We start from the raw sequence: 21,649 nt of genomic DNA on the forward strand, positions 1-21,649 counted from the left end.
AGCGCACAATATCGTGACGAACGCTGCACATTCCGTCACTTTCATGCAAGGGGCGATGTAAACCTACGCGCCCCCTGCATGAACGACGGAAGCACAGGGACAGACGTTCGATCGCGTTGGAATCGATCTGCAGACGGCGGTCTTCTGGCACGGCCAGCTCTGTGTCGCCTCATCTCGATCCCGCGATCTCAACCAGGTGAAAGTCCGCATCGAACCGAATTCCCGGAAAGGCCATCTACTTAACGACGAGAGAAAATTCACACGAAATATCGTTTTCAATGAATAAGCTTGTAATGAAGAAATACAATTATCTAATTCAAAACATAATACAATTCAGTTGTTTCATTTTCAAACTTCAAAACGGAGGATCTGGAGCTTGCGTGGATGCATCGTTCGTGTGAAAACATTTTCGTGACTTTCCTGGACCAAGGCCGTAAATGGTTGAGGGGCACCGCAGGTGGTCAGGCTTGCTTCTACCCATGGTAGCCAACATCCAGACGTTAATCAGCAAGGGCCATTTCTCGTCCTAATTCGACAAAATCTACGTCAACACGTAATACAAAATTATAATTCATGTTGTAGAGAATGTATCTCCTCTACGTGTAACTTTTGAGTGGTATGCCTTGTAACTGATGAATGGTCCGAGTGTGCTCGCTATTTCAAAGACAATGAGTTGCTCCAGAGGCAGACGCTTCCTGAAAACACAAAAATACCCTTTGACCTGTATCACAAGAACAATGAGTCTCACCTGAGTTATCTGTACAGGTTACTTGCCAAACACACACTTTGTCCTAACATCACTTAATCAATGTTTGACCCTCATAGACAAAATGTTACATGTACGCACACAATCAGACAAGTATTCAGTCTAAATTATTGACAGGCATGTTAACAAAATTTAATTACTGCACTAGGTTACATCGCATTAACAAGAAGCTAATTAAAAAAATATGCAAAATCTGCTTAAGTGTATGTACAACACACTAATGCACCATTCAAAACGAGTAGGCCATTGCATGCTGGCGTCTGGGTCAAAATATATCAAATTCTAAGCATTACCTACAAACTCCACAACTGAGATGCCACATCAACCATCGCCCCCTACTGACAGGCTCTTGTCCACATGCAGGGCCGGTGCAGGGCCACCACTTTGTGCCACATAGGGGCAGCTGCTACTTGGGGATGCTCTTGGAGTGTTTGAAAAGAGATACGATACAAAACTCCGAGTTGCCAGAGGCGATTAAGCAAGCAATATATAAATGCAATTATGATAACATAGTGAATGCTTGGGAGCTTATTGGCTCTCGCTCCTGGTTAGAGATCTACCCAACCCACAGGTCCACAAAGACTGGCCGCTCTTACCCTGCAGATTGAACCTAGTAATTGAGTGGTCAGCTTCACATTCTTGTCATTAAAGGCCTGTGACAAAGGTGCATCTATTGGAGCGACATCGTCTCAGGCTTACACATCTCCCGGGTCTCCATTTGACTTTGTATTGTTTCGGAGGAAGTCCAACCACACCTCCACTTCCACAAACTGCTGGGAGTTGCCTCGCTCTGCCTCAGTCAGAATTCTCCTCCTGCTTCACGTTGCCTCCATCGATGTGAAGGTCCGATTTTGGAGTTGAACCTTCACATTTTACCTTCACTTCTACGCTCTTCACCATCACTTCTTCACTTTTCACCTTCACCTCTTCATATTTCACCTCGATACCTTTAAAAGTGTCCAAGCTGGGATTTTCTTCCGGTTCTTGTTTGATGAGGGATAGGTTCATTGCGGCACTTTGACTTTCACAAGCTGATTTCAGACTCCACTCCTTGTGGATCTTCTGATGCTTGCGTGATCTCTGGTGTGTTTGAAGATTTGGTGAAAGTGTAAACGCCTTCTCTCCCGTGTGTGTTCTCTGGTGTTTTACAAGATTTGATGGATCTGAAAACGCCTTCCCACACACACTGCACTTGAAAGGTTTCTCTCCCGTGTGTGTTCTCTGGTGTATTACAAGACTAGATGACTTTGCAAACGCCTTCCCACACACACTGCACTTGAAGGGTTTCTCTCCCGTGTGAGTTCTCTGGTGTGTTACAAGAGGAGATGACTGTGCAAACGTCTTCCCACACACACTGCACTTGAAGGGTTTCTCTCCCGTGTGAGTTCTCTGGTGTGTTACAAGACGAGATGAATGTGCAAACGTCTTCCCACACACACTGTACCTGAAGGGTTTCTCTCCCGTGTGTGTTCTCTGGTGTGCTACAAGATGAGTTGACTGTGAAAACGCCTTCCCACACACGGCACTTGAAGGGTTTCTCTCCTGTGTGAGTTCTCTGGTGCCGTGTAAAATGTTCAGTACGATCCGTGCTGTATGTACACCGGTCGCATTGTTGCCTTTTTGCACCGAAACGTGCCGAGTGCCTTTGCTCCATCAGACCAATTCTGCAGAGGAAGCGACAGCTGCAGAAAGAGAAAAAGTTATATCCACACCATCTACACATCAGTATCAATGCATATACACAGTAACACGTGACTTACACGTCTATACTTATTCATATATTTATGATATTTATGATAGTGTGAAAAAGTGGCACACAATGAGAGGACAAATGGTCATAAACATGCCTGGAAGCCCTCGTATCTTCAAAATGAATGTTAACCCAAAACTCCAAGCACACAATATTGGCTGTCTGGCTTCAAAATAAATGTTTATGAAAGCTAAATTCAGCTGACATGGCAAAGGGTGTTGAAAATAATAATATTTGTGTTATGCACAAATGCATAAATGAATGTTAAATCGCAACTAAGAGGTGTAAAGACAGGCACAGATGTCCTTCATTGCTGGGATGAACAGTTCCGACTTTAGCTGCTGCACGTGTGCTGTGATAACATCCTGACTTCATTCTTACAAAGAGTTCCAGAGGAAAACAAAAATAGTTTTGATATAACGTCCGTGCTCAATAGAGTTAATAGACTTTACTGCAAACACAAACTTGACACTGTACCACACTCAGAGGCTGAGCCAGGATTTTCAGGTAGGGAGGGGGGCAACCCCTCCAGTAATGAAAAATGATAGTTTTTAGTAAGGAGTTGTTAGTAAGTAAGGAGTTGTTAGTAAGTAAGGAGTTGTTAGTAAGCAAGGACTTGTCCCTTGCTTTTTATTCGACGCGTGTGATCGGCATTGCGCTCGCTGAACGTGATGCCTTCAGGGAAGTCGTGTCCTGTAGACGCAACTGCGCACAATTCTGAGTCGCTTGCAACTGCTTTGCCGTTACTTATTGCCAATTATGGACTTGGACTGTTGTCCTCTCATAAAGTCTGTTGGCACGTAATAATATGCCACACGGTGGCGGTGGGGGTCGCAAAATGCCCATTTATCTTATATATATCTGAAAAGGAAATGTGTGGATACGTGTGTCTGTTCTAAATGTATAGCATATTTCCCAACATGCTACACACTTGAAATTTGGCACGTGGATAGGTTCCATACTGTACACAATGTAAAAAGTATAAAATAGACTTTTGTATTTTTTGTGGGGGGGAATGACTATGAAGTATGTGGTGTCAACCCACATCACAACTGAGTTAAGCGATCTGCAATGCTTACCCCTACCATATGGCTCTTAATTCTAGATTTGAAGCTTTCGTGACTGCAAGGATTCATATTCTTAGGTTTTTTTCGGTAAAGTCATGTGACTTTACCGAAAAAACCTAAGAATACATATGGCTCTTCGCGCGCCGTACTTCTGCAGCTCTTCAGTGTGCCGGGAGATTTTAGGTGGCGCTTCCCTCCAGGCCGATGAAGCCATTGGCTTCTCGGAGTTTCAATACATATCCGTGCGAAGAACGGGTACAACTGCTATCTTAAATATAAAGCAGAAATTACATCTGTTTGTTTGTGTGAAACAGCAAAAACTCTCCAACGCTGAGCTCTGGCGTCATGAAATTTTCACAGCTTATGCCGTCTGGAATTTCTAAGCGAACGCGACTATTTTCAGCTCACCATGTCATTCCCTTCCCGAGTTGCCAAAATCGACTTTCCGTAGAAGTGGATTAAGGTTGAATATCCTTGAGTGAAAACATCCGATTTAGGTAAATTGATGTGTTTCGACTTTTTTCTTTCTTGCAAGCATCAATTTTTTTCAGGGATTTTCAGTGAAAGATAAGGGAATATGAAATTTGAAATTTATCCAAGACAAGAATCCAAGTCCCGGGCGAAGCCGGGTAGTGAAGCTAGTTAGTAATAACCCCCAATGATCCGATCTAAATTATGGATTTCGATCAGATCGTTGGGCGGACACGTGCCACCCTACCCTCACTGGCTCCACCACTGTCACACACTGGCATGGTTCACAGGTGGTGATGTGTCCAGACCCACACCTGGCCACCTTCACCTGCTCAGTATTAATGCTTCCTCACTCCAACAAGTAATTCATTGAGGATCAATCAACACAGCCGAGACTGCGTGTCTCTCTCTCTCTCTCCCCGTGGTGGCGTGGATTTCCTTCCCGATCTCCGGGTTTCCCCTCCACATGTAGAGAGTGAACACCACCACGCGTCTGGAGTGAACACCGCCACGCGTCTAGAGTGAAAACTGCCACGCGTCTAGAGTGAACACCGCTACGCGTCTAGAGTGAACACCGCCACGCGTATAGAGTGAACACCGCCACGCTATTGACAAGCCTCACCTTGTTGTTGTTGTTGTGGGCAGGTCGATTCTGGAAACAAGAGTGGTACAGCAGCTCAAGCAGGCGTGGCCTGTTAAAAATATGCAAAAAAACTGTGAATATTTAAAATAAAAACCAAGTTACAAATGAGCGAGCCAGGTGCAGTGAAATTAAAACTTAAGCAAGAAACTCTTTGGTTATTTCGGTAAAGTCACGTAGAAAAAATAAATTAATTAAATTATAGCATACGACGTTACGATTGCAACACAAGCAATCATCATCATCAGGTACAAATTAAAGAGAAAACAAACCCAGTAAACTTAGAAATGTAATGCAATACCACAGAGAGTCGGGTAACATAACAGTCAACACCCCACCTGGTTGATTACGTTCTTCCAAAGATTTCTCAATTTGAGAGAGAGACAAAACACAGACACGGAGACACATAGACAGACATAAGCAGAGAGAGATGACACAAAGACACACAGAGAGAGACACACACACATAGGCACACAGAGAGAGATGACAGAGAGACACAGAGAGAGACACACACACATAGGCACATAGAGAAACAACACTTCTGTGTCGAGGCCTTAAATAGAGAGGGGGGGGGTGTAGAGAAATTAGCATGTCAATGCAAGGCTGTAGCCATGGAGTCAACATTGGGGGAGACCAAATATTACAGGGGGTCTGGGGTCCCCCCCCCCAGAAAAATATCTAAATTTGAAAACTCATTTCCTGCCATTTCCTCCCTAACATCTTTTTAAAAATTCACTAACACATGGGATGGAATTTTTTTTATTTGATACAATGTCTAATAGTGTATTGTAATACATTGCTCTGTTTTTTTCTTTTCACCTTTTCTTGTTTCATAGTATGTAATGGCAGAGATTAGGGATGCATAAAGTACAACGCAATCATATAAACAGAAATCTATGCATTGTTATATGAAGACAAGTCCAGATTTCGTGGCCAAGGTTTAGCAAATTGTTTTTATTAACATAGCATCGCAATTATTATTTCTAAAAATGTTTTTATAGCAATATATTGGGGGGGACATTTTTAACATATTTGATTATAATTATTATAACATATTATAATTATTATAACATATAATTATATCTTGAATTCAAGCTTTTGTGACTTCAGGGATTCATATTCTTGGTTCTTTCGGTAAAGTCACGTAGAAGGGAAATAATAAAATAAATCGTGACTTTACCTAAAGAACCAAGAATATATATTATAATTAGTATAACATATTATAATTATTATAACATATTTATTATAACATATTATAATTATTATAACATATTATAATTAGGGCCTTGTGTCAATGAGAGATTTGGAGGTTTGGTGACTGCAGTAGAGGACACAGAGAGAGAGAGCACACTTAATCAAACAAACTTCGTAAAATTTGGAAATGTAATGCAATACAACACAGAGTCGGTCAACACACAATTAACGCATCGCCTGGCTGATTACGTTCTTCCACAGATTGCTAAACTAAGCGAAAGAATTGAAGCAAACGCCATCAGGCGAGGGCAGGAGGCAAGGCCCCGCGTTGTAAAGTTCCAACCTGGACATCGCTTCCATGCTCGCTGCTACTCAATTGACATCCCAACGAGAGAAAGAGCGAGGGTCTACCTCGGTAAACAACAACCACCACAACCACAACCACCACAACCACATCCACCACAACCACATCCACCACCACGACCACCACGACCACAACCAACACCACAACCACCACCACATCAACCTTCACAACCACCACCACAACCACCACCATCACCACCAAAACCACCACCACAACCACCACCACAACAACCACCACCACCACAACAACCACAACCACCACCACCAAAACCACCACCACAACCACCACCAAAACCACCACCACAACCACCACCACCACAACCATAACCACCACAACCTTCACAACCACCACCACAACCACCACCATCACCAAAACCACCACCACAACCACCACCACCACAACAACCACCACAACAACCACCACCATCACAACCACCACCACAACCACCACCACAACAACCTTCACAACCACCACCACCACAACCACCACCACCATCATCATCATCACCACCACCATAACCACCACCACAACCACCACCACCACAACACCACCACAACACCACCACAACCACCACCACCACCACAACGACCACCACAACAACCACCACAACAACCACCACCACAACACCACCACAACCACCACCACCACGATGAAAATTTCTCACCTCGGATTTCAGTTCACACGCGGAGCGGCAACTTCCAGCTACCTCGCAACGCCACGCGCAGCAAGCCGTGACGTCACTTCCGGGGTACAAGGCACTCCTTTCCGCAATGAGCGGCTCTCTATAACTTAAATAAATTATGTAAATGAGCCCGGCTCACACGTGGAGGGATGGGGCACAGATGCTTAACACGTCGCAATAAACTCGCGACGACTTTCACGAAAACTTTATGTTAATGAGCCGCCACTCACCGGGGGTGGGTGACATGACGTCACTAGCGAGGCACGCCAATGAGGTCACGCTGGGCGGTGACGTCAGAGAGCGGGGTCGGAGTTCAAGTTTGTTTACAGGAGGGGAGCGGCAGTTTCGATTTAAAGCTTTCGTGACTGCAGGGATTCATCTTCTTGGTTCTTTCGGTAAAGTCACGTAGAAGGGAAATAATAAAAATAAAACAATAAAATAATTCTCACGACGTTTCGGCCACAACGCAAGCAGCCGTCCTCAGGTGGAGAACAGGTCTGTCGAGAAGACAGTCTGAATGAATGGGGTGTGTCATTCAGACTCTGTCTTCTTGACAGACCTGTTCTCCACCTGAGGACGGCTGCTTGCGTTGTGGCCGAAACGTCGTGAGAATTATTTTATTGTGTTTCATTTTTATTATTTTATTATTTCCATTCTACGTGACTACCGACAGAACCAAGAAGAAGGGGGGCGGCAGTGTCGTGGTGAGCGCTGCGCTCCGCACCGACCAGCCGAGTTGCATTCCCGCTCGTGGCCAACACCGCCAGTGACGACTTTCTGAGCCGGTCCTGAACCTCCCCTACGTCGACTCCGCCTCAAACGAGAACCCAGTGCAGTGTGTCAACATCGCCACTGGGGAGACAAAGGCGGCCGGGCGTGGTGCTGGCCATCCACCCCCTCGTGTGCCGTCCCACCCTTAATAGGTGCTCACTAACAGCACTTGCCCCAACATTTTGTGAAGGCTATACGGGGGATCTTTGTCTTAGGTGCTCGCTAACAGCTCTTGCCCCTACAGTTTGTTAAGGCTATACGGGGGATTTTTGTCTTTGTGTGTTGGGAGCAAGTTTGAGTGGCGTGTAGTCGTGGAAGTTGAACGGGCGCCTGCTGCTACTGACAGTCGTTGACTCCGGTGGGACAGACGCTGATAGACAGACACACAGACAGACAAGACAGGCGGACAGACACGGACAAGAGGAACACAGAGACAGACAGACAGAGGCGACGTAGACACAGGCAGAGACACACAGAGGCAAACAGACAGACGGATAGATGTTGAATCGAACACACTGAACTCGATCCATTGAAAGAGATTCCTCGATCTTTGCCCATCCCCAGGAGTCGTTCTAGTTTCTATTTATTTCATTGTGTGTGGTGTGTAGTGTAAGCAATGTGGGATAACGATGTACACAGATATGAACAAGATCAGCAGACAATACGTCTTTCATTTATCAGTCTCTCCGCGAAACAAAGGAATGTTTTACACAAAATATAATTACTGCAGCATTCAGTGCAAGTCAACTGTGGACCGGTTTTGGTGTACAATTTTTATACGTAAATATATAAGCGCACGCCTTCATTTATCTGTGACGAACGCTGCACTCTCCATTGCTTTCATGCAGGGGGCGCTGTAAACCTATGCGCCCCCTGCATGAACGACGGAGGCGCAGGGACAGACGTTCGATCACGTTGGAATCGATCTGCAGACGGCGGTATTCTCGCACGGCCAGCTCTGCGTCACCTCATCTCGATCCCGTGATCCCAACAAGGTGAAAGTCCGCATAGAACCGAATCCCCGGCAAGGCCATCTACTTAACGACGAGAGAAAATTCACACGAAATATCGTTTTCAATGAATACGCTTTTAATGAAGAAATACAATTATCTAATTCAAAACATAATACAATTCAGCTGTTTCATTTTCAAACTTCAAAACGGAGCATCTGGAGCTTGCGTGGATGCGTCGTTCGTGTGAAAACATTTTCGTGACTTTCCTGGCCCAAGGCCGTAAATGGTTGTGAGGGGCACCGCAGGTGGTCAGGCTTGCTTCTACCCATGGTTGTCAACATCCAGACGTTAATCAGCAAGGACCATTTCTCGTCCTAATTCGACAAAATCTACGTCAACACGTAATACAAAATTATAATTCGTGTTGTAGAGAATGTATCTCCTCTACGTGTAACTTGAGTGGTATGCCTTGTAACCAGAGGTGGGACAAAGTCATTGTTATGCAAGTCCAAGTCGAGTCGCAAGTCATCAAATTCATGACTCGAGTCTGACTCGAGTCCAAGTCACATGACTCGAGTCCACATCTCATAGGTGGGACAAAGTCATTGTTATGCAAGTCCAAGTCGAGTCGCAAGTCATCAAATTCATGACTCGAGTCTGACTCGAGTCCAAGTCACATGACTCGAGTCCACACCTCTGCTTGTAACTGATGAATGATCTGAGTGTGCTCGCTATTTCAAAGACAATGAGTTGCTCCAGAGGCAGACGCTTCCTGAAAACACAAAAAATACCCTTTGACCTGTATCACAAGAATAATGAGTCTCACCTGAGTTATCTGGACAGGTTACTTGCAAAACACACACTTTGTCCTAACATCACTTAATCAATGTTTGACCCTCATAGACAAAATGTTACATGTACGCACACAATCAGACAAGTATTCAGTCTAAATTATTGACAGGCATGTTAACAAAATTGAATTACTGCACTAGGTTACATCGCATTAACAAGCAGCTAATTTAAAAAATATGCAAAATCTGCTTAAGTGTATGTACAACATACTAATGCACCATTCAAAATGAGTAGACCATTGCATGCTGGCGTCGGGGTCAAAATATATCAAATTCTAAGCATTACCTACAACAGGGGTCTGAAACTCGCGGCCTGCGGGCCAATTGCGGCCCTCGGGACGATATTTTGTGGCCCCCACCTTAATATGAAAGTTTAATGTTAGTGCGGCCCGCGAGTTTTATATTGTAGCAACCCCGCTGTTAGCTGCTGTGTGGGACAATGTTATGATGTTCTGGTTTCCTATTGTGTGCCTGTCCAGTGAATGCGGCATGCATGTGAGTGACATGGAGGGCGGGGTCGTGTGTGTGTGTTTGTGTACGTGTGAGAGTGAGTGAGAGAGAGAGCCGGGAGAGAAAAGAGTGGCTTTGGATGTGCGGAGAGCAGGTCATGATGTATCCAGTGCTTCATTTGTAAATCACAAGGTGCCGGAACGCTAAGTATATATGACAGCGCAGGTACGACGAGCACAGGTCCCGGAACGCACATAAAACGACGCTTAAAACAGCACACACATGCCACTTACAATGCAGTGGGACTTACTTAGGCTACACTGCAGTGACGGTATCAGTCTTTGTGTCAGTGATTAATAAAGTGGCATCTTGAGCAAAGGCGACTTCTGTATCCAGCGGAGAAAACGAACGGAACACACACACACACAATTTGTTAAATTGAAGGCAAATTCAAGGGACACCACGGCTCCTTTAGGCAGACGGATTATTCTAAACCGCAGCAGTTTATAACACGTCATTGAGCTAATATCTACAATTTACAGTCTGGGCTGTTTTACATTATTATTTACACCTGATGTGTGTGGATGAATTTTAATGATTTAAATTCCCTCATCCTCTGGTGGTGACCTTTACGCACCGAGCCACATACTGTACATGACGATGTGCATAATTATTTTGGTTCATCTTAGAAGTCTGCATTTGTTATTATTTTATGAAATGGTGATGCTGTTAAGAAAGCTTTATATATAACTTATTAGATTATCTTGTTATTGCGTGGCCACAAATTAGTAATTCATCCACCGATGTCAACAGGGGCTCCGTAATTTTCGAGTGAATACATTATATTGTTATATTTAATTTTAATCATTTCTTTAAAAACTTTTTTTAATATTCATATTTTTTTCGATACGAGAGGTACCGGATCTGCTCAAATAAGTCCCGGAACGCAGGCAAGCCAACACGCCGGCACAAAGTAAGCACAAAAATGCATAGAAAAATGTGATGATGTGACTGAAGGCAGCGAAAGCCCCGACAGTGACCAGCAGCATTTGAACCCCGTGGTCACACAATGACGCTGCCTCATATAGTCCTCTCCTCTCCCTCTTTCGGCTCTCCACTGTGCGCGCACCAGAGCACGTCAAAGCGCAGATACACAGCTCATCCCGGCTCAGATCCCCGTGCTTTGAACAGAAAAGCGTGTATAGTAGCAGCTGCTACAGCTGTGTCTGCCTGTGACTGGGGTGTGGGGACGAAATCTGATGGGAACGCATTATCCCCCCCCCCCCCCATAATCTACGCACCTGTTGTTACCGGAAAAAGCGGAAATGACGTGCATTTGCGGAAATTACGTCTCCGTGCGTCGCTGGTTGGCTAAACACTTGACCGAAACTTTATTGCGTGAGTGACAGCAAGTGGAATGGATATATATCTTGTCACACAGCCCCAATCATGTCTTTTTCAAAGCCTGCAGTGAAGAGAAAGGTTGGTGATGAGCACAGACAATTTCAGGAAAAGTGGGAGATGCACTATTTCTTTGTTGAGCACATGAGCACCCCGACGTGTCTTATTTGTACAGAAAAAGTTGCGGTGCACAAGGAATACAACCTCAAACGTCATTACTCAACTAGACATTCTGAGGAGTATACAAAATACCAGGGAGATGAGAGAGCCAACCGGGTTGCCAATCTTAAAACATGTCTACTGAGGCAACAAAATGTCTTCAAGAAAGCAACCAAAGAGAATAATGCAGCAGTCGAAGTAGGCTACGTGGTTAGTGAGATGATTGCTAAGGCAGGAAAGCCATTCACAGAAGGCGAGTTTATCAAAAAGTGCATCTTACAGGCTGCAAGTATAGTCTGTCCGGAAAAGAAAGGTCAGTTTAGCAACATCAGCCTTTCTGCTAACACCGTGGGCAGAGCGCATTTCTGACCTGTCAAGTGACATTTATGATCAACTGCGTGAGAAAGCCAAATTTGTCAATGCATACTCAGTCGCTCTTGACGAGAGTTCAGACATCACTGACATTGCCCAGCTCACAATATATGTCCGTGGTGTTGATGACAATTTTGAAGTGATGGAGGAGTTGCTCACAGTAATTCCAATGCATGGCCACACCATCGCTCAGGAGATATTTTGCCAGCTGTGTGATGCCATTGTGAATGCCGGTTTGCCGTGGAAGAAGTTTATTGGAATAACAACCGACGGAGAGCCATCAATGACAGGGAGGAAAAATGGACTGGTGGCACTTGTTCAAAGAAAACTAGAAGAGGAGGGTGTGGAGGAGGCCATTGCTCTGTACTGCATCATCCATCAGCAGGCCCTTTGCAGCAAATGCCTGAAGTTTGACAATGTGATGTCTGTTGTTGTGAAATGCATCAACCAAATCAGATCCAGGGGCTTAAAGCACCGGATGTTCCGTACTTTTTTTAGAGGAAATAGAGTCAGAATATGAGGATGTGCTCTACTTCACCGAGGTACGTTGGCTTAGCAGGGGAAACGTCTTGAAGACATTTTTTGAGTTGAGAGCAGAAGTGAAAGCCTTCATGGAGAAGGATGGGGTGGCTGTTCCTGTGCTAAGTGATCCCAAATGGCTCATGGACTTCGCTTTTCTTGTTGACATCACGCATGAGCTGAATTTACTGAACAAGACGTTACAAGGCCAGGGGCAGCTCGTCAGTGCTGCCTATGACAACGTGAGAGCACTCTCCACAAAACTTGTGTTATGGAAAGCCCAGCTCTCTCAGACAAACCTTTGCCATTTCCCAGCATGCCATTTTGAGGCTACAGGAGGAATTTGATCACAGATTTGCAGACTTCAAGACGCACAGAGCCACTTTTCAAATTTTTGCGGATCCCTTCTCCTTTGATGTGCAAGATGCCCCTCCTATGCTTCAAATGGAGCTCATTGACCTGCAGTGCAACTCTGACCTCAAAGCCAAGTTCAGGGAGGTGAGTGGAAAAGAAGACAAGCTTGGGCAATTTTTGCGAGCATTGAACCCCAGCTTCCCTGAGCTTTCCCGAATGTTCAAGCGGACCATGTGCCTTTTTGGGAGCACATATTTGTGTGAAATGCTCTTCTCCACCTTGAACTTCAATAAGTCCAAGTACAGGTCCAGACTTACTGATGATCATCTTCAAGCCATACTGAGGGTCTCAACTGCTTCCTCCCTCAAGCCAAATGTGGCTCAGCTATGTGAGAGGAAGCGCTGCCAGGTCTCTGGCAGCAAGAAGTAGGCAAGAGAAGCCATGTTCAGAAGAACCGTTCATGTTCTTCAATATTCTATTCATGTTCAGAAGAACCCATTGAAGTTAAATAACTGTTAGTAATGACATTTGAGAAGTTTGGATTTTTTTAGTAAAGTTTTTTTTGTGGAATACCTGATGCGGCCCAGCCTCACCCAGATAATGCCTCCAGCGGCCCCCAGGTAATTTGAGTTTGAGACCCCTGACCTACAAACTCCACAACTGAGATGCCACATGAACCATCGCCCCCTACTGACAGGCTCTTGTCCACATGCAGGCCGGTGCAGGGCCACCATCTTGTGCCACACAGGGGCAGCTGCTACTTGGGGATGCTCTTCGAGTGATTGAAAAGAGATACGATACAAAACTCCGAGTTGCCAGAGGCGATTAAGCAAGCACCATATAAATGCAATTATGATAACATAGTGATTGCTTGGGAGCTCATTGGCTCTCGCTCCTGGTTAGAGATCTACCCAACCCACAGGTCCTCAAAGACTGGCCGCTCTTACCCTGCAGGTTGAACCTAGGAACCGAGTGTTCAACTTCACATTCTTGTCATTAAAGGCCAGTGACAAAGGAGCATCTATTGGAGCGACATCGTCTCAAGCTTACACATCTCCCGGGTCTCCATTGGACTTTGTATTGTCTCAGAGGAAGTCCACCCACACCTCCACTTCCACAAACTGCTGGGAGTTGCCTCGCTCTGCCTCACAGTCAGAATTCTCCTCCTGCTTCACGTTGCCTCCATCGATGTGAAGGTCCGATTTTGGAGTTGAATCTTCATCTTCACATTTTACCTTCACTTCTTCGCTCTTCACCATCACTTCTTCACATTTCACCTTCACCTCTTCATATTTCACCTTAATACCTTTAAAAGTATCCAAGCTGGGATTTTCTTCCGGTTCTTGTTTGATGAGGGATAGGTTCATTGCGGCACTTTGACTTTCACAAGCTGATTTCAGACTCCACTCCTTGTGGATCTTCTGATGCTTGCGTGATCTCTGGTGTGTTTGAAGATTTGGTTAAAGTGTAAACGCCTTCTCTCCGGTGTGTGTTCTCTGGTGTTTTACAAGATTTGATGGATCTGAAAACGCCTTCCCACACACACTGCACTTGAAAGGTTTCTCTCCCGTGTGTGTTCTCTGGTGTATTACAAGAGTAGATGACTTTGCAAACGCCTTCCCACACACACTGCACTTGAAGGGTTTCTCTCCCGTGTGAGTTCTCTGGTGTGTTACAAGAGGAGATGACTGTGCAAACGTCTTCCCACACACACTGCACTTGAAGGCTTTCTCTCCCGTGTGAGTTCTCTGGTGTGTTACAAGATGAGATGAATGTGCAAACGTCTTCCCACACACACTGCACTTGAAGGGTTTCTCTCCCGTGTGTGTTCTCTGGTGTGCTACAAGACTTGATGAATCTGAAAACGCCTTCCCACACACACTGCACTTGAAGGGTTTCTCTCCCGTGTGTGTTCTCTGGTGTGTTACAAGAGTAGTTGACTGTGAAAACGCCTTCCCACACACACTGCACTTGAAGGGTTTCTCTCCTGTGTGAGTTCTCTGGTGTGCTACAAGAGTAGATGAACGTGCAAACGACTTCCCACACACACTGCACTTGAAGGGTTTCTCTCCCGTGTGTGTCCTATGGTGTACATGAAGAGAAGATGAATCTGAAAACGCCTTCCCGCACGGAGTGCACCTGAAGGGTTTCTCTCCCGTGTGTGTTCTCTGGTGTGCTACAAGATGAGTTGACTGTGAAAACGCCTTCCCACACACACTGCACTTGAAGGGTTTCTCTCCTGTATGAGTTCTCTGGTGCCGTGTAAAATGTTCAGTACGATCCGTGCTGTATGCACACCGGTCGCATTGATGCCTTTTTGCACCGAAACGTGCCGAGTGCCTTTGCTCCATCAGACCAATTCTGCAGAGGAAGCGACAGCTGCAGAAAGAGAAAAAGTTATATCCACACCATCTACACATCAGTATCAATGCATATACACAGTAACACGTGACGTACACGTCTATACTTATTCATATATTTATGATAGCGAGAAAAAGTGTCCCAAATTCAGCACACGGGCTGTTATGGCACACAATGAGAGGGCAAATGGTCATAAACATGCCTGGAATCCCTCGTATCTTCAAAATGAATGTCAACCCAAAACTCCAAGCACACAATATTGGCTGTCTGCCTTCAAAATAAATGTTTATGAAAGCTAAATTCAGCTGACATAGCAAAGGGTGTTGAAAATAATAATATTTGTGTTATGCACAAATGCATAAATGAATGTTCAATCGCAACTAAGAGGTGTAAAGCCAGGCACGGATGTCCTTGATTGCCGTGATGAACAGTTCCGACTTTAGCTGCTGCACGTGTGCTGTGATAACTTCCTGACTCCATTCTTACAAAAAGTTCCAGAGGAAAACAAAAATAAACTACTGTTTTGATATAACGTCCGTGCTCAATAGAGTTAATAGACTTTACTGCAAACACAAACTTGACACTGTCACACACTCAGAGGCTGAGCCAGGATTTTCAGGTAGGGAGGGGGGCAACCCCTCCAGTAATGAAAAATGATAAATGTTAGCAAGTAAGGAGTTGTTAGTAAGTAAGGAGTTGTTAGTAAGCAAGGACTTGTCCCTTGCTTTTTATTCGACGCGTGTGATCGGCATTGCGCTCGCTGAACGTGATGCCTTCAGGGAAGTCGTGTCCTGTAGACGCAACTGCGCACAATTCTGTGAGTCGCTTGCAACTGCTTTGCCGTTACTCATTGCCAATTATGGACTTGGACTGTTGTCCTCTCATAAAGTCCCTGGCACGTAATAATATGCCACACGGTGGCGGTGGGGGTCGCAAAATGCCCATCTATTATATATGTAGTAACGCTCACGACACGTTGAGACCGGAGTTGGAGGCACACTTGTTTATTCAACACCAACGTTGTGACATACACACTTGAGGGGGTATCGGCCCCCTCACCCGTCTATCTGAGGACACACCTCCTAGCTAACCCTAGCCTGCCTCTGAGTCCTCCACTAATGGGCTAGGGGAGGCTATCTTGGCCCAACACTGGTCAGTCGGGCCCGGTACCCAGAGTCCAGACCAGCACTGGCTCTGGCTCTGGTACCACGCCACTGGCTCGAGCCTGCGCGGTCCTGATAAGGACGGCGTACCAGGGGGAGTCCAGGGCTCTATCTAAGACGTCTTCCGTCTTCTCTTCTTTAACTAAACATCACTCCCGAGCCCTTCGATACATTCCCCTTTTATACCCAACCCCTCCCTGAGGGGTGGGGCCCCGGGGGATCATAACGACCGAATCGACCCCCCAGGGTGTCTGGCGCGGACGTCGCAGAGGGCACCTGCTCGTGCACTCATGTAGCCCCGCCTACTGTGTTTGTTTACCATAGGCTGCCATGCATAACGGGCTCTCTCTCTAACACCCCTACATCACTCCCCCCCGCATAGCATGCAGCCGTCCCGGCTGCCAACACACAAAAATTTTACAATAAAGGTGCATTCCCCCTTGACCGCGCGTGTGCCTCACTATTTTTCTTAACAATAACAGGAACCAGAACAAGAACGCAACAGCAAGATGAGAAAACAACCCGTCGCACCCCCCCCCGAATAAATACGAATTCCGTAAAAAAACAGCCTATATACAATCAGCAGGGAACCCACCACGCACACACAACACACGGTGAACCAAACATATGTACATCCGAGGAGCGGGGAACACACCACCCACACAACACCCAATGAACACAACAGCTATGTACACATTTTCCGGCCTCACAACAGTTTGCGCATTTTAGCGCGCGTCCTTGCAGCAGGCCCCTCACACGGGGTAACCGCGCGTGGCGGACCATCAGGTGGCGACTGTCCGTCTTGGGGTGAGCAATCATCCGACTCCGCGTGACCCTCGGTATCCGCAGGAGGGGTGATCGGGTGTGAGCCCGTCACTCCTGATGCTCCTGAAGGTGGCACAGCCGGCAAGGCATTAGGTGAGAGCGACGGAGACGGACCCAGCGAGTCGGCCGACCCCCCACATGTTTGGCCACGCGCGTGTGAAGTGGGGTTGTGTACCGCAGCCAAGGGTTTTAATCTAGAGGGGTGCACGAACCATCGCCGCTTCCCCCACTTGATGCGCACGCACTGCGGTCGTAACACCTCCACCACTTCCACAGGGCCCCGCCACGGCCGTACCAGTTTAGAGGAGGTTGCCAGTGGCACCTGAGGGCAGTGCAGCCATGCCTTGTCCCCCGGCTTCCACTGCAGCATGTGCGCTCGACTCAATCTGAGGCGCTCATTCGCCTTCTGACGGAGGTCAGAGATTTGCATTGCAGCATCCCGTGCCTCGGTCAATTTGTCCAGATTAAATTTAACGTGGTCAGCCAGATTAGTTTTTCCCTGCGGCACGGGGATCCGCAACTGGGCACGAACAGGCGGGTCTGGTTCTCGGCCGTACATGAGGTAAAAGGGAGAAAACCCCGTAGCTGCATGGGGTGCCATCCGGTACGCCGCCAAGACCCCCTGAATTTGTAGGTCCCAATCCGTTTGCGAGTCCGAAACTTGTTGTGATAACATGGACGAGATGGTGCGATGCAAACGTTCGACCATCCCGTCAGTTTGTGGGTGATATGGGGAGGTCCGAATTTTCTTTGTGCCCAGGAGATCACAGACTTGTCTGAGTAATTTACCGGAAAAATTTCTGCCCTGGTCGGTCAGCAGCCTCTCCGGAGCACCTTTGTCCAGGACATAACTCTGAACAAAGGCCTCCACGATGGCTGCTGCCGACTGGTTGGCCAGAGGCCAGGCCATAGGCCAGCGCGTAAAATACTCGACACCAGTCAACAAATATCTATTCCCCCTGGGGGTGGCGGGGAATGGTCCCAAAATGTCCAGAGCGACCAGCTCGTTTATCCTGGACACTTTGATCGATTGCAAGGGCGGGTTAGACTCCCGTGCCGGCGGTTTTCGTTGTGCACATTGAGGGCATGATCCCAACAAATCCCCAACATCCCTCGTCATGCCAGGCCAATAAAAATCAAGTTGCAGCAAGGCGAGAGTCTTTTGAGTCCCCAGGTGATAGAGGCGCTCATGAGCGGCCCATACCACCCTGCCCTGCAACCCAGTAGGGACCACTAGCCGATGTCGACGTGACTTCCCGTCCCAATGCATCAGCAGACCTTGGCACATTTCCCATGCGTCGGAACCACCTCTTTTTCCCCCCGCCGCACCGCCAACGCGACGTCGCCACCCGAGGAGGGAGACATCCTCCATCTGGAGGCGCCCCCATTCAATGACGGGCAACCCCAACAGGGAATCTTTGCCCTGCTGTTCGATCGAATTAGTAAGTACTGTATCGTCGTCGTTGGCGGCCGCCAAGACAGGTACCGATGTGTCCCCTGGAGGCCTGCAACGTCCAGACCCCAGGAGGCATGCACACTCGGAGGTGGTTGGCAAGCGCGACAGAGCGTCCGCGTTGGTGTGGCGAACGCCCTTACGGTATGTGGTTTGGAAATCGTAATCCTGGAGGACCTCCAACCATCGGGACAATTGTCCCGATGGCTGTTGAACCCTCAGGGCGTACTGCAGTGCCGCATGATCTGTGCGGACGGTGAAATGCCGACCGTACAGATATGGGCGATACTGTTGGATGAAATGGACAATTGCCAACAGTTCCCTACGGGTAACACAATATCGTTGCTCCGCCGGAGACAACACCCGACTGCCGTACGCAACCACACGTTCCACGCCGTCAACCACCTGGGAGAGCACGCCCCCAATACCCGTGTTGCTCGCATCGGTGTCGAGCAAGAACGGTCTTGAAAAATCAGGGTAAATCAGGGGAGGAGCGTTTACCAAAGCATCCCGAAGGGAGCAAAAAGCAGCTTCCTCCTCCTGACCCCAGCAGAACCGAACCCCTTTAGATCTTAAAGCGTGTAGGGGTTTCGCGATAGTCGCAAAATTAGCGACGAAGCGTCTATAATACGACGCAAACCCAATAAAACTCCTAACCTCTCCCACTGTGGTGGGAGTCGGCCAGGAGCTTACACACTGCGTTTTGGCGGGATTGGTAGAAATACCTGAGCGCCCCACGATGTGCCCCAAATAACGCACCGACTCGCGTAACAAATGGCATTTTTGGGGCTTAAATTTCAAATTAGCAGCCCGCATCTTTAGGAAAACCGCCCGCAACCTCTGGAGATGTTCATCAAAAGTTTTGCCAAAGAGAATGACGTCATCCAAATAAATCAGGCACGACTCCCATTGCAATCCAGCCAAAACCAATTCCATCAACCGCTGGAAAGTTGCCGGCGCTGAGTGTAAGCCCATCGGCAACCGGTTGAATTGAAACAGGCCGTGCGGAGTACGGAAAGCAGTTTTAGGCTTTGAATCATCATCCAGAGGAAGCTGCCAGAATCCCGAAAGTAAGTCCAATGTGGAGAAGAATCGCGCTCCCGCCAAGGCGTCAAGCGATTCGTCCATCCGTGGGAGCGGGTATGCGTCGGCAACCGTAATTTTATTAAGGCGCCGAAAGTCAACGCAAAACCGCAACGAACCGTCCTGCTTCTTAACCAGGACGATCGGCGCTCCCCAAGGGCTGTTGGAGGGAGAAATGATGTCGGCGGCTAGCATGTCATCAACAGCCGATTTGACATGGTCCTTTTCGGCGGGACTCAACCGAAAAGGATTCTGGCGTATTGGCGCGCTGTCACCCGTATCAATATGGTGACGCAGCAGATGAGTGCAGCCCAAATCGTATTTATCCCGACTGAAAACGTCGGAAAATTCCCTCAGTAGTGTCTTAAGACGTTGGCGCTCTAAATTTGACAGGTCCGTCGATCCCGCGCAAAGCGCCTCGAGCCACCCTTCATCGCTGTCCGAATGTGGTCGCGGTGCAGGGACAGCACCGACATGACTCGCGACGGGTTCCTCACAGGGCACCGGCGTTGCGTGAGCAAGCACGGTCCCCTGTGGGACCACCACCGTCTGCGAGCCCACATTGAGGACCGCGATGAAGGGTTCTCCTTCCCCTCTCACTATGGTCTGGGCCGGGAGTAAATTAGGTCCACTGACCCCGGCCCTAGACGGTCCCAGCAGAACCCCTTGAGCCCCAATGCCCTTAGCGAAGGGCCGCCGAAGTTTCAAAGGAATCAACATTTGCGCCCCCGGAGGAACGCGCACCGTTCTATCTACGAACGCCGGCACCGTCGCGAACGCCGTCCGGCTCGTAGCGGGGGATGGCAGAAACGCCATGCGTCGGCTCGATGGGAGCTCAATGCATCCCTGGTCGATTAATATCCTAATCGGCATTTTGGCCAGGAAGTCCGTCCCCAGCAGGCACGGAACCGCCAGCGAGGAGGAAACAAAAATCGGCCCAGATAATTTAATATCCCCAACACAAATCTGGGCTCGAATTTGTCCGATGATGCCAAGTGAACCCCCGTTAGCAGCAAAGAATGGCACGTTAACAGGCATCAAAGGACGGCTCTGGGCAGGGAGAATGTTATAAATGAACTCCGAAATAATGGTCGCCGATGCTCCTGTATCGACCAGGATGCGCACCTCGACCCCATCGATGTGACCCACAACGGCCGACGACCCCGACGACGCGGCTACAACCCGATGGGCCAACACGGACCACTGGCTGGGTTCAATCTGAGTACCCAGAGCGGTGCGTGTTGGTGCCATGGTACGCGATATTGGCCCCCCCTTCGCTGCGGTGTTTGAGTGTGTGACGGGCGTGTGCGTGGGCCAAACATGAGGGGTGCCGCGACTCGCCGGATTATGATGGTGGAGCTTGTGACGAGGGCGGGCGTCCCGTTGAGGTGTCGTCCCGCGCTGCCCAGGAGAGCGGCACCCCGAGGCGACGTGGCCCCGGATGCCGCAGTTGTAACAGCGTGGAAGCGCTGGTGACGACGATGGATGTTGTAGACGGCTTGAACCGGCCCGGTCCTCCCGTACTCCCGCTCCATGCTGCCGTCGATGGTCGATGGCGCAAACCTCTTCCGCCGGGAGGGTGGCCGCAGCGACGGCACGCCCGCTCGCAGGTGGTGGTGTGTCCAGACCCACACCTGGCCACCTTCACCTGCTCAGCATTAATGCTTTCTCACTCCAACAAGTAATTCATTGAGGATCAATCAACACAGCCGAGACTGAGTGTCTCTCTCTCTCTTTCCCCGTGGTGGCGTTGATTTCCTTCCCGATCCCCGGGTTTCCGCTCCACATGTAGAGAGTGAACACCACCACGCGTCTAGAGTGAACACCGCCACGCGTCTATAGTGAACACCGCCACGCGTCTAGAGTGAACATCGCCACGCTGTTGACAAGCCTCACCTTGTTGTTGTTGTTGTGGGCAGGTCGCTTCTGAAAACAAGAGTGGTACAGCAGCTCAAGCGGGCGTGGCCTGGTAAAAAATGAAAAAAACTGTGAATATTTAA

The 21,649-nt window shown here is 48.0% G+C and overlaps 1 protein-coding gene across 1 annotated transcript; it reads right to left on the reverse strand.

The window, feature by feature from the left end:
- Positions 1 to 238: 238 nt before the first annotated feature.
- Positions 239 to 15,139, reverse strand: LOC144737725 (uncharacterized). The gene is made up of 2 exons (XM_078620578.1): positions 14,297 to 15,139; positions 239 to 2,275 (listed from the first exon to the last, which is right to left on the reverse strand). Exons 1-2 carry the CDS (start codon positions 15,113 to 15,115, stop codon positions 1,562 to 1,564), a joined length of 1,533 nt encoding a protein of 510 aa, XP_078476704.1. The 5' UTR covers positions 15,116 to 15,139; the 3' UTR covers positions 239 to 1,561.
- Positions 15,140 to 21,649: the final 6,510 nt, after the last annotated feature.

Source organism: Lampetra planeri, chromosome 73, assembly GCF_965212315.1.
Source record: "Lampetra planeri chromosome 73, kcLamPlan1.2.h2, whole genome shotgun sequence".
Classification (NCBI taxonomy): domain Eukaryota; kingdom Metazoa; phylum Chordata; class Hyperoartia; order Petromyzontiformes; family Petromyzontidae; genus Lampetra; species Lampetra planeri.